Source organism: Podarcis bocagei, assembly GCF_964188305.1.
Source record: "Podarcis bocagei genome assembly, chromosome: 9".
Lineage (NCBI taxonomy): Eukaryota > Metazoa > Chordata > Lepidosauria > Squamata > Lacertidae > Podarcis > Podarcis bocagei.
The window spans coordinates 54,246,830-54,260,949 of NC_138134.1; the positions used below are offsets into that span (position 1 = coordinate 54,246,830).

The 14,120-nt window shown below is 44.3% G+C and overlaps 1 protein-coding gene across 2 annotated transcripts in view; it reads right to left on the reverse strand.

Annotated features, from left to right (window-relative positions):
• The window catches only part of ANK2 (ankyrin 2), a gene marked incomplete at its 3' end in the record, with an annotated part of 325,504 nt that extends 319,774 nt beyond the window's left edge, over positions 1 to 5,730 (reverse strand). For both annotated transcript variants that reach the window (XM_081208031.1, XM_081208022.1), the window contains exon 1: positions 5,068 to 5,730. In XM_081208031.1, coding sequence (XP_081064157.1) covers positions 5,068 to 5,142 — 75 coding nt within the window. In that variant the 5' untranslated portion in view covers positions 5,143 to 5,730. The remainder of the gene's footprint in view (positions 1 to 5,067) is intronic.
• Positions 5,731 to 14,120: the final 8,390 nt, after the last annotated feature.

A 14,120-nucleotide genomic window follows, 5' to 3' on the forward strand; every position in this document is an offset into this window, starting at 1 on the left:
CCTGAGAAATCGCTAGAAAACCAGGAAGAATATATATTCTACAATTTCCTACACCCTTTGCTCCCCTGGTTCTTAATCTTATGAACAATGTTTCTCATCCTGAGCTAAGGGGAGCTGTATCAATTTAGCCTTGTGCTGTATCAACGACAAGCATTTCAGCTTGCCAGATGGTGGGGCGGCCTGTTCCGCTTAGCCGCCTGAGGAGAAACAGGGAAGTGCTGCCCTTCATGCCCTTCATGTCCCCTCACTGCCTCTCCGAAGCCTCACTTACTGGGGTCACATGACGGCAACTTCTGGGTTCCGGTGAGATCTCGCAAGAGCTCCACAAGATCTCCACAGGGCTCATGCAACATCTCACCAGAAGCCGCAGTTGCGGTGGGGGGGTGGGCAGGGTACCTGGAGTGGCATTGGAGAAGCAAGGAGAAGTGGCTGTAGCTTCCAGAGAGATCTTGTGAGATTTTGCAGGACTCTTACAAGATCTTGTTAGAACCCGGAAGCAGCAGTGGGCAGGGTGCATGCAGCAGCGCTACCCCTTGGATTCTGCTACCTGAGGCATCTATCTCAGTCCACCTCATGGACAAGCCAGCCCTGCAGATGAAATGATTCCCCTTCTCCTCCCTTCCATGAACTGTTCTGGTGGTTCTCCTGACACAAACACTGACCCAGTTTGGAGAAGGGTGCACATGAGTAGATGGGGAAAAGCTTACATATGCAAGCAGAAGTCATTGCATGGGCTTTCACTGACAGGACTCATTAGCTGGATCCTGCCCAACATATCTCACAGTACTATATATTAAAAATCCCACTTAAGTTAACACGATTGCCTTAATGTTGATGTCATTAAACACAGGAAAGTTTCACAAGCTAGTTAATACCAACAATATAGTTTGGGAAGGGGAAAATATTCTAAAATTTGAAGTAATGTTGTTTTAATCTATGCACCAGAGACTTTTAAATCCACTTGCTACTTGCTGTTCACAGTTCCAGCCTTAGCATTCACAATCCGTATCAATGCATGTACCTTATCAGTCAGAGGACACCGTCTACAGCACTTCCACAACTGAAGTCACAGTTTCCAGGCACCAACCCATAACAAGCCAAACATATTCTGCAAATTCAGTCTTATTCTTTTAGAAGGCTGGAAAGCACATTTCAGATGCAATCCTGAGGCTAGGGAATTGGGGAAATTAAGTCAGTTATTCCACCTCATCCAACAAGTTGCTGGGTTTTCATTGGCAGAGCAGAAGTGAGGGCAAAGGAACACTCAGATTTCTTTTAAATGGTTTTCTTCTAGAACTATTCCCTTTCCATTGGAAACAATGAGTGGAAAAACAAATCTCTGGTTTTGTGACAGGTGGATAGACTGGGAAGGCATGGAATCCTTCGGATCCAACCCTTCTTCTGGTCATCTCCCCATTTTTTGCTCTACCGATGTTGTTATCGAGTTAGGGATGTGGACATTTCAAGGAAGGGGATGAGTAAAGGCCATGGCTCAGTAGTAGAGCATCTGCCTTGAAAGCCGAAGGTTCCAAATTCAATCTCTGGCATCTCCAGGTAGGTAGGAGAGACCCCCTACCTGAAACCCTGGACAGCTGCTGCCATCAATGTAGACAAAAGTGAGCTAGTTGGACCAATGGACCTTCCTATGCTCCTAGCATATCCTCCTCTCTGTGGTGAGAGCTGAATGACCTTTGGAGAAGGAGGTCCAATGCCTCCTATTTTCCCTGGACTGCCCTCCTAAGGAAGAATAAGATTACTTGATCCAAATAATTTTGCAATTACTTTTCTTGCTTCTAAAATTAAGCTCTGGTACAAGTTCTGTTCTCTCCCTACCCCCACTTCCAGTTTCCAGCTGGCAGTGGAGCACAAAGTGCCAGAAGAAGTGTTAAAAGAGTCTGTTATAATGGTGTTTCTGACCAGAGCCAGAAATAAATTATGAAGTTCCAGCCTCATCTTTCAATACAGAGTCATTGTTACTTGTTATAAAAATCATCTGCATTTTTAATGGTAATCAAAACACCAAACCCTTTTACATTACCATATAATTCCTTGACAAATGTGTTTAATATATAAAAGAAGGAACCCCAACATGGCACCTATAATCAAACTGTAATCCTCCAAGAATGCAGTCTCTTTCTTTTTCAGCTTCTTCTGAAGCACTTCCAAAATACGTGTACACATATAAGTGTATGCTTTTTAGCAGTATGAAGTTGGCAGCATTTCTGTTGTATCACACTGGATAAAAATCAGGCCAGGTGGAGAATGACAAACAATTCTAGCAAACATTTAAATATATATGCAAACTGATGCACCAGTTCCCTGCAAGGTACCTCTCTCGCCTTATTTTACTTTTTTGTTTGTTCAATAAGATATATGCAGAGGAATAACACATGGGAGAAAATACTATGGGAAAAGTTGTATTATTAATTAGCAACTTGCATCTGTGCATAGCTGCAGTCCAACTATAAAAACTGAAAGTATACAACAGCTGTTCATCAATTAGTTTTTGGTATGAACAAATATCATTTGCTATAAGGTATCAGTATGAAAACTAGAATTCTGGCAAAAATAAATTAAAGCAAAAGGTGACAGATATCACTTTTAATATCTGTGTTTTATTATACAAACACACACACACACACATTTGACAAAGGCATGTGGTTACTGTCAGAATCTTAATAGAATTTTGCAAAGCTCTGTTCTCTGCAGCAGACAAATTCATTTTAGACAATTTAATGAATGTCACTGAAGACCACATTCATTAAAATTCAGGTCACATAGCTAGACATTACCTTTTCTCATGAGTCAGTTTATATCAGTAAAAGGAGAAAATGTGAAAGGAAGTAAGGCAACAGAAAGGTGGGGTTGGGACAGGATTCTGTTATGAAACAGAATGAAAAAATCAAGGGCAGTATGAATTTCTGTACAATTCAAACGAGCTGTCCAGGTACTGTGTACCTACAGTATTCCAAGTCCCTTTCATTTCAGTGAATGTGCTCTAAGCATGACTAAGCCTACATCAGCTCTGTATCAGTAAAATTGTTACACTAGAAGTTCAAGAGTCGTTTTGTTTTTGTTTTGAAGGCCTAATATAAAGGTTATTACCAGATAACCTTCATGTTTATAAACTTTCAACACTCACTGAAATCTCTCCTTTGCTGGTACTGCAGCTCAGACCTCTTGCAAATGACATTTCCCTTCCTGTCGTCTCCTGTGTTGTTTACCAGTGACAAAATCCAGGCTGAGCTGGTAACCAAGGAAAGAACCTTTCTCTGTTACCTATACCAGAGCCAAACTTCACTATCTTCATAGTATAACAATGCATGGTGGCAGCATACGCAGCAAAATATAGAATTCAGACCTCTGCACTCCCCATGCATCAGCAATACTTTCTTGATTCTGTGACACACTTCCACTTTCATCCACAGACACGCAAAGACTGCAGCAATTGTCATGCACAGTGTAAACTGCAATCTGCATTCCTCAATAACATGTTGGCTATGGCGTGTCTGTGTAAGGCAGGTAGTGCTTATTTATGTCTGTCAAACAGCACAGCTCTTTTGTGCCATGCAGCATGCTGTCTGCAGTTGTGTTGTCTTTGACTGGCCTGTGATCTGCAAGCAATGCGTTTTGTACCTCAATGAATTTTTTATTCCATCTGATCTTTTCATCTATGAGATGGTTAGTTTCTTTGAATGGTTGGTGCTGCCAGTACGTAGTTGGTCGGATGTTTGACGTGAAACGGGTAATAGTTTACGATGTCAGAATGAAGCACTTGAACTGAATCCTTCATGTGGGAAATACCCACTGCTGGACTTAAGTGAGTGCTGGGCCAGGCACTGTGCCAATCAGTATAAATGTGTAGATGGGCCTCGCTATATCTTTTGTGTGGTCTGTAAGCCATGCAACACTGTGTTTGTTTTGTGTAGGATCAGTACAGTTCTCTAGGGGGGGGGAGTGCTGCAGTATTTGACGTGTGGGTTGCCATGCTATGTGTTTGTATATAGTAGTATCTGTATCATGTGTCTGCAAAGAAATCTGCAAAATGCAGTGTCTGGCTAGTGGTCTGCACTGCACGTCAGCCTGTAGTATTATGCAGCTGTAGCACCATGGTAGGTGCTTGCATGCACATAAGGTCTGTAGGCTCTTATCAGTCAGGGAAAACTACTATGCTAACATCTGTCCGAGACAAAGCAGCATAGCAAGGTGCCTTATACGAAGTCAGACTGTTGGTCCATATAGCTCAGGGTTGTCAACATTGATTGACAGTCGCCCTCCAGGGTTTCAGATGGGGAGCATACCCAGCCCTACCTGGAAATGTCAAGGAAATGTTCTTCCACTAAGACATGATCCTTCCAAACAACATAGTGTGTATGGTGACCATGTGCCATTACTTAAGTCAAGATACTTGTCTGACATGCCTAAACGGTGTTGTCAGTTTTTCATAGGCTAGATGTCCATATCAAGGTGTGCTGTGTGTGTGGGCCTGATGGCTTATGGTGCAGCCACCCTGCTGAAGCTAAGGAGCCATTAGATCAGGGTGGGCACCCACTTCCTGGGTGGGTGCCCACTTGAAAAGCCCCTCTAAGACCATGTTAAGTTCAGTGAAGGAAGAAAGGTGGGGTGCAAATATATTAAATAAGTAGGGTCTGTCCTGATGACCAGCGTATTAAAAAGAGCACTGCCGTTTTGAGTGGTTTTGCCAGTGTGGCAACATGAAGAGACCGAGGGCAGGTGGAGCGGTGTGACGGATGGAAGCTGGAGCCCTGCGTGTGACTCACAGCGTCCGTTCCTCCCCGCCATCCCGTTGCACATGCCAGCCTAAGTTTGTTATCCCGAACCCCTTGACTTCCAAGCAGACCCCACCCCATCCCATCCCACCCATTCGCAATATGGTTCCTTCAAACAGGTGCAAGTTAAGCTCGTAGCCGCAGGGCGGGTGAGTGAACGACTGCGCGCGTCCGCGGAGAGGCCATTCGCGCCTCCGGCTGCTGCAGCCTGAGGTAAAAGCGCCCCTCCGAGGGCGTTTCCCGCCCTTTCTCCCCAGGGCCGTGTGAGCGCACCCACCTGCCGAAGGCGTGGCTGGCTGGCTTGGGGCGACGTCCCGCCTCCAGGGACCCCCGGGGAGGTGGGGGAAGCCATCTTCCCGCTCGGGGGCTTCTCCTTCCTGTCCTCTTCGCTGTCCCCGTGCGGCTCTCCTTCCAGTCCCGCCGTGCTGGGTCTGGTAGCAGCAGCAGCCGCCGCCGCCGCCTCCTGCTGCTTCTGCTACTCCTTCCTGCTGCCGGCCTCAAGCGGGCCGGCGCCAACGGAAGGCAGGCGCTGGGCTGCTCATGCCCCGAGGTCCCTCTCGCCTCTTCCTTTCACCTTCCTCCGTCCCGCCTGCAGCCGCCCTTCTCGCAGCAGCCTCGGCCAGAGGGGAGAAGGAGAGCTGGTCTCGTCGCCGGCCAAAACAGCACGCCCGGATTCCCTCAGCAGCCCGCCTCCGAACCTGCAATAGGCTGGACGCTGCAATGGGGGTGGAGGGGGAGCGTAGAAAGAGAGACAGAGACAGAGAGGAGGGGAAGGGCGGGAAGAAGGGCACGCGACTGGTCAATGAATGACCTTCCCCGAGAAAGTCGGAGGCCGCCGCCGCTGCTTCGGCTCCTTCGCTGCGCCCTGGCGGTTGGAGAGCTGGGGCGCTTCTTCAGGAGCGCCGCAGCCGCCCGGCTTAGTGCAGCGCCAGCCTCCAGGCTGAGCCTCTCTCTCTCTCTCTCTCTCTCTCTCTCTCTCTCTCTCTCTCTGTGTGTGTGTGTGTGTGTGTGTATGCGCGCGCCCGCGTCTCCGTATCTGTCGGGGGTGGGAAGAGAGCGAAGCGCACCAGCGCGGGGATTATTATAGGAGCTCTCTGTCCCTCACACACACGCCCAGAGGTGAGAGGAAAGGAAGGCTCGGCTCTGCATGAGGTCATGGACAGCTCCTTGGAAGAAGGCTCGCTCCGTTGCTGCCGCTGCTGGCGGACGGAGGTGGCACAAGCGGGAAACGGGTGGGGAGGCGCGGAAAGGGCGAGGCACGTTTCTAGGTGGGCGAGCGGTTTCCCACATGTTAATATTTCGGAAAGGAAGATAGCCGGGTGTGTGAATGGCAGGAGTCCAGGCAGTCGTGTGTGGCTGAGGACTGGAGGCGGGCGAGTGGGAATGCAGGGCTATCCAGTCCATGAAGAAAGGCTCAGGACCCCACCCCAGCACCTCGCAGGATTTCTGCCCTGCACAGTGACTTCATTTTTCCCTGTCACGGCTTTGTAGGCGTCGTGAGCACACCCACGCAGAGGCGGTGGCCTGAGCGTGCAGCGGAGGTGTGGTCGCCAGAGGAAGGGCTTTCGCTCTCATGCTGCTGCTCGGCAGCTTCATCCCTCGTAGGACAGGCGCACCAGTGGGATAAACAGAAGCAAACGCCTCTCTGCCTGTGCTAGGTAAGGTAAAAGGTAAAGGATCCCTGGACGGTCAAGTCCAGCCAAAGGCGACTGGAGCGTTGCTCATCTCATCTTGCTTCAGGCTGAGGAAGCCAGCATTTGTCCACAGACAGCTTTCCTGGTCCTGTAGCCAGCATGACCAGAGCACACAGAAACACCCTTTACCTTCCCGCCACAGCGGTACCTGTTTATCTACTTGCACTGGCCTGCTTTCAAACTGCTAGGCTCGGACATAACAACAGGAGCTCACCCCATCATGGGATTCGAACCGCCGACCTTCTGATCAGGAAGCCCAAGAGGCTCAGTGGTTTAGACCACAGCGCCACCCGTGTCCCATATGCTACTCCCATGGCGTTCTGAGTTATCTGAGCTTACTCCCAGATAACTTGGTACAGGATTGCTGCCTAAAGGGTCTGTTTCATGGACGACATTATGGCTGCATTCCTACAGCCTAACGTACCTGGATGTAAGCCCCATTGAACTCAACGGGACTTACTTTTGCACAGTCATGGGTAGGACTGTGTCATAAGCACAATTGTGGCATGGACTGTCTAGAGTCAGTAGTGCTATATCTGCTATACGAGCAGGGAGAGCAGCGAGGATCCTTGGCCTCCCCATCCCCAGCAGAGCCATCCCCGGTGCTCCTCCAGCTTGTATGGCAGCCAGCTGGGGGACCCTTTACCTGCTCGGCCGAGGGGAGCGGCAACCGCAAACTCCTCAGCTGAGCGCTTAAAAGATGTAGAGGGAGGAACAAGCTGTATTGGTGCCTCGTGGCTTTTTTCTCCCTCTGTGCAGTATGAGGGCAGAATGGGATGGTGGTTTCACTCAGCAATACATCGCTGGTGAAACTGCCACCGCAGTCCCTCTGCTAGCAAAGCTTGCTGGAGGAAGTCGCTAGCAGAGGGACTTGGGAGCACTGGTGGTTTCAACAGCGATATACTGCTGAGTGAAGCCAACATCGCAGTCTGCTCCTCATACTGGTCCTGGGCGATATATTGAGATATATTAAGATATATTGAGATATATTGAGATATCGTCCAGGCCTCGAATCCACAGCATATAGCTAACTGGGAACTACTGACATAGAGGATTAGTCTGCATGCCCTGCATTTATATCAAATATGTCATGTCTTGGAGGGCACGTTCTGTAAAAGACGTATCTCAATGCATTTTTTTACTGATGGAAAATATGAGTAAATTTCCTGACATGTTTAAACTGGTGAAGACGACGTGAAATACAACAGAGTCATTTAGAATGCCAAATATACTCATCTGTCCTCAGAGTATCCCTATGTTTATATTTTGAAACTGAACACAAGTTGGAGCATGGTGCATTTTTTTGCATCTACAGAAGATGCCACATCTGAATTCTAAATGCACAAATGGCTAATATATGCTACTGTACATCTCCCCAGGTCATTTAAGCCCTTAATGCATGACACTTCAACAGCAAGGCTGTTATACAGAGCAGGTGCAGACTAACACTTCAGTGTATAAAAGACCAGTTCTGTGGAAGAATACAGATTTGAAAATTTATGGTGGAGAGTAGATCGAAATAGGAGCAGAGAAGGAAAAATGTATTGACAAGAGGATATAAAGCAGACAGCAACCTCCGTCATAAATCTATTTGTTATGAACGGTGTCCCATTGATTTCAACAAAGATCAGCTCAGAGGTAGTGCCTGATGCTTTAAGAAAGTGTAAAAAGAGCGGCTGGCAACAGGAATTTGTTGGCATTGGCAGACTCTGCTTGGCTCAGCAGAGAGGGTTCCCAGAACTACTTGGATCAAGATATTTTTAAAGATCACATTATCTCGTTCCTAAAAATCAATAGTCACTACAGGACTGTTGGGTATGTTGGGATGTAAATGTTTTCCATTCCACAGACCACTCACTTGATGCTTGTGTGGATGAGTTTCAAACCTGTTTTTCTGCCTTTCCCCTCTGCTTATTTTGTTTATACATCTGTGTATGTGTGTCGATATCAGTGTTAAACATACACATCCAGTTCAGGTCTTTACACAGATTTGCATATCCACCTGTATTCTTCATTCTGCAGCAAACATCTTCAACATCCTTCTATTTCTTTTGGCATAGCGTAGATTTGAGCTTGGTAAGAACAACACATTCCCTAATTCTGAACTGGCTATTTGAAGCAAATGTCAGCAAGACCTCAAGTTCAAGTGTTTCCTGGTGTTGCACACCTGGTAATCAATATTCGCATAGGAAGAAAGCTGTGATTGTAAAATTTCCTTTTCCTTTTTGCTATTTAAATGAATCTAAATTGATGTTTTCTTCCTCCATGTAGCAAATGAGCAGCATTATCTTCCCATAGCAATTGCCATCCTTTCGCATTATGTAAAACATAAACTGCTGAAATGAGAATGCTCCATCAAGTGATGGCACTTCCATTATAAATATATTTTTTCTATGCTTAAAACTTTACAAATTTTAAACACACACACACAAGTGCTGTAGGCTTCCCCCAGATTTATAAATATAGTGCCATCTGTAGGATCATTTAAACCCACTTTGGATTAATCTGGTCTCATGAAACCTTTTATTTATACCATCATCATTTGTTTGTAAGCCACCTTTCCATGCTCAAGGCAGCTTGCAACATCAAAGAAATCACATAATTCACTCTTAATAGTCACAAAAATATAGCAACATTTAAAACTAATGAAAACATCTAATTAAATATACAATAAAATTAAACATTCCATACATAATTCAAAACAAAGTCTAATGCAAAAATAGTCTTCCAAATACAGCAAAAATAATGCATCTCCAAAATTAAATATTGACCCCAACAAGAACTTATAAATAACACCCCCACCCCAATAGTCTCTAGACATCCTGAGAAGCCGGCTGTATTCCTCCTATCTTCCCTAATGCATTATCCACTGTTTGTGCCCGGGAGTTAAAATGTCCTTTCAAAACAAAAATGCTTGTTGACTTGGTTTCCCACCCCCATTAGAACAGTGATTTCACAGTCCAGTTGCTCTTTTTGGATAAGTGGCCTGCAACATTCATATAATCCACTTATTCTGAAACATTTCAATTATCATCCCACAGAAGGTCTTGCACCATTACCAGCTACTTCCAGATCACTTCTTGCATAAGATGGTTACATAATCGCAACTAACCTTCTCTTAAACTCCTTTTCTTTCCCGCTTTTTGTCTGTGCATCCGATTATAGAAGCATGCACTACATGCAGTGCCAAGAGGTTTTGTCCTATAGCATGGTTATATATAGACATGCCCTGTACAAATACATTTAATAGTTCTTCCCAGGAACACATATCTGTAGCAAACCTCTCCCCAATGCTCCCTGTTGCATCTAACTGCCTAACCTACCAGGAGGAAAGGGCCATGGTGGTTGTGGTAATACAGTCTAACCAAATGATGCTTATCCAGCTGTCAGTCCCCCTGAGTTACCTCTAAAACAGGGACAGTGGACCTGTGAAACTTCAGATGTTGTTGGACTCCCATCAGCTCGTCAGCATGGTCATAAATGAGGGGTGATGGAAGCTGGAATTCAACAAATTCTGGACCACAAGTTCCCCATCCCTTCTGCAGAATAAGAACTATGGGTTGCAGATCCATTGTTTGCACATCTACTCAGATGTAGTCTATACACAGTCCAGTGGGACTTACTCTCAGCTAAATGTGACTCGCATTTCAGTCATACACATGGATATTTACTGAACAGCCATGCTTTTAAGCATCTTAACCTGACACTGGTGAATATTGGAATTGTTTCAAAGATTGTAAACATTCAAAACTGACCTTTGCTAGGAATAAAGGTACAGTACCTCAAAGTAAACTTGAAATAAAAAACATTTAATGCAAGATAGATCACTGAGGGAACCGTATGTTATACGTTTATTGTAGGCAGAGGCTTTGATTTAAAAGCCCCCTCTAGTGCTTTTTTTTTTTTGCAATTGATTTTCCTTCCTTCACATAAGGAAGCCTAAGAGCTGCTTTCAATATAACTTTGGATGATGGGCATCTTAAAGCCTGAGCTTCAGGTTCTGTATTGTGTTTTAGAAATCCATATATTTTCACTCTCAAGCAAGCCTTTGGAAAAACTCGAAGGCTGGCTGGCTTGTTTTGAGCGTATACATGGGCATAGCCAGGATTTTTGTTAAGGGGGAGGCAGGCCTTTTGTTGGGGGGGGGGGCAGAACCCCAGTTTGCTATGTATTTTTATTGATTTTTATTGACTGGGGACAGCTTTCCCTCCCTGCCCCACTTGGCTATGCCCATGAGGGTATAACTGATATTAATATGATGTGCCTGCTGCAACCATTCTAAAATGATGCTGATCTGCATTTTTAAATATGATTGGTAACCTGGCAGTGGGAATCCCAGACAAACATCCAGTAGGATGGCTGGGTAGCTGACTTCTTTATTAACTGGTTTATCTATCAGTCTGTATCTCACTGACTTCAACAAACCTTGGCAATTTTAACTAGGCATTGCTATTGCTATGCTTTATTGTTAGTTTTTATATGTTATTTGCAGTCTGGCTTATTACTTGTAATGTTATTGCTGACCTTCTGATTTTAGCCTCTATAAATTCCAGAGAGGAGTAGGTGCATCAACATGTAATAAAGGAAGAAAGAGTGCCCTGTAGAGTTTTAAAGAATAACAAATTTGTTGTGGAATGAACTTGCATAGGCAAGTGATAAAGGCAAACATATAGGTTGAAATCATTCCCACTGAAATTGAAGGGAATTTTTAAATGTTTAATTGTTGACAAGTATCAACACCACCACAGTGATAAAATAAATGAATAAAGGAACTGTTTAATTGTGGGAAAATCACACCCTTACAATGAAGGTTATACCCTTAAGCTGCAATTTTTCTGCTCAAACCGAAGTCCCACTCAATTCAGTGGGACCTGCTCCAAGGCAAGGGTGCATAAAATTGAGCCTGAAAAAGACAACACATTAATTAAGAAACCCAAGCATAAGGCAAAAAGCATTTTCACATATTACCTGTGATTTATATATACCTTTCATTACCCAAAAATGCTAATTTAATCTTGAACATAGAAAGGAGTATCCTTGCAAGAAGTCTGTTCCTGTTGTTTTCATTATTAGCTGCCTCCCTTAATAAGTAGTTATTCTTTATTGAAGTAAACTAATTGATTTTGTTTTGAATTGTTTTATTGATCTTGTAATGCACCTCATCAACTGAGTCATGTTCTGGTGGAATGGTAGGATAAAAATATTTTCAATTAATATTGATAGTCAAATCTCATTCCTTTGACATTTTTCCAGAAGGGTCTTCCATCTATTTGGGGAACAGAATGTCCAGTTTTGGAACAGGTGTTTGAACCCCTTGTTTTTCTTCATTGGAATAATATTTTCTAGCTGATTTGAATGTTATTCTTGAACAACACTGAAAGGAGACTCTGAATATTGAATTTGTATTAGAGCTTATGGACCTGAACTATGGATGGTGAACTGCATCCTTGCTGAGAAGATTATATGATAAAAACTTCTGTGATAAAACAGCTGTCAACATGAAGCACATCCGTGATTGATCATAATTGTGGGCCTCGGCTGACCAAAAGCATTTTGTATTACTCATCCATCAATTGCCTCCAAAACAAGCTTTTATATATCTAATCATATCCAACCTTGTGCTAGATCACTATCTACTTCTTGTTGTTGTCTTTTTCAGAGGAATGCTGGACTAGTCATTCCCTTCCTTCCTTCCTAGAAGAAAATCAGTTCTGTATTACTGCCATTCTTTACATGAGTCATCCTTCAGTGTCCAGGAATCAGCTCTTTTACACTAAGTTGCTGCATCACACACACAGTCATTCATTATAGGTTTATTCCTACAAATGATGCGCCAATACAATGGTGTTGTATTGGAGCATCAATAGCAGGTCTTATCCTCTTCTATATAGTATACCAGGAATGGATCTGATTCACATTCCTACTGCCTGGGCTCAGGATTGTTTCTAATGATTTGCTCATATATGATGGAATAGCCAAGTAGGGTGGGTGTTTTTTAAAAAGAGAATAATTAAATTGTGTCCTGAATAACAGCAATCTAATATCTTCCTATCCCCCTTTTCTAACTTTTCCCCCCCAAAGGACTCTCCACCAGCTTTTGCCTTTTTCCTCATCCGATAATGGTGTGAAAAAGTAGGGAAAGGATAGGGATCAGTATGATGTCGGAGAGCAGAATAAAAACTGATTGATATGCTACTGAGTTTTGGATAAAACAGAATCAGGACTAAAGGCCAGGAGTACTAAACTAGGAGAAAGCACTTGGGGTTGTGTCCAACTGACAGTAGAACCACTGAAATTAATGGAGCTAAGTTAGTCATTAATTTCAGTTAACCTACTCTGCGTAAAACTTTACTATTTTGTTTCCTTCTTGTACCCCATCTGGCAATAATATCTTTCATGACAGAAGTAGTATAGTGGGACTGGATTAATCACAACGAGAACTTCAGTAAAATAACCAAGACAATGCAGAACTGGAATGAAAAGTTGGTGACTCAAAGATTCCAGTTAGGCCTTCCAGGGCCAAGAAAATGCAGGGGCTAAGTTCTGGGATAGAAAGTAGACCATGAAAACTTGCCAGAGAGTGCTTCGTTGTGCTATTTCATCACTATTGAATATGTACAAATACTTGCCAGATGCTAGAGAGTGGGCAGTTCCTGGCACGAAAAGTACTGAAGGGAAAAGGCCAAACAGAGAGGAAGCAGCTAACCTCAGGCGTCTTCCACAGCTAATGGGAGGAAAACATGTACATACAATAAAAGAAATAATGAAAATCTGAAGGAACTGGTGTATGAAAAAGTAAACATGAAGACAAATGCCTGGTTTCATTGCCTGCTCCTTGGGTTTCTTTATGCATAGAAAATATTGTAGGCCAAATACAGAGCATATGCACCTTAAAGGGTGTGTAATGAGATCAACCTGATATATCCAGGCTTGCCAATTGTCCCACCCTCAGCAGAAGACTCTTGCTGCAACATACTGGGCTGAGTACTTAGCAACTCAGGTTTATCAAGCTTGGGCCGGCTCCTAAATTGCAATGGTTTTGTGTGTGGCTCCTGCCATGTTTACAAGCAGCCACTGTCTTCTAAGCTCTATCTCTCCTTTCAACCTATTTCAGTCTCAGTGAGGCTTTCAGACTCTTGGTCTCTGAATATGGTTTTGGACCAAAGAGAGTGAACAAGTAGAGGCTTAATTCAGACATGGAGATGCTGTGGATGGAGAAACCAACCTGGTTGCAACCAGCCTTAGATAGGGTTGAACTCTCCATGAAGGAGCACATACAGAGTTTCGATCTCTTGGACTTTGCTATAACTGTGGAAGCTTGAGAAGCAGTGGTGGCCAGCAGGTTAGGCTGGGACACCACCTGCAGCTAGATTTAATCTGCTTGGTTGAGGTGCTTGTGCTTAATCTTGAGTCACTTGTAGTGATACTGGAATGAGCCACTAGAGGGAGAGGGAGATGCAGGGACCTTTTAACTTCTTTCCCCTGTGCCATTTGCCAAGATAGCACCACCAAAAGAACCCAAGAGGGGGAGTAGAGTGCCACTGAAACAGTAAAAAACCCAGATGAACACTTGTGGATATATAGGCCTCAGCAGTAAACTTTGCATAACCACAATTTAGGGACGTGTAAACTGCCT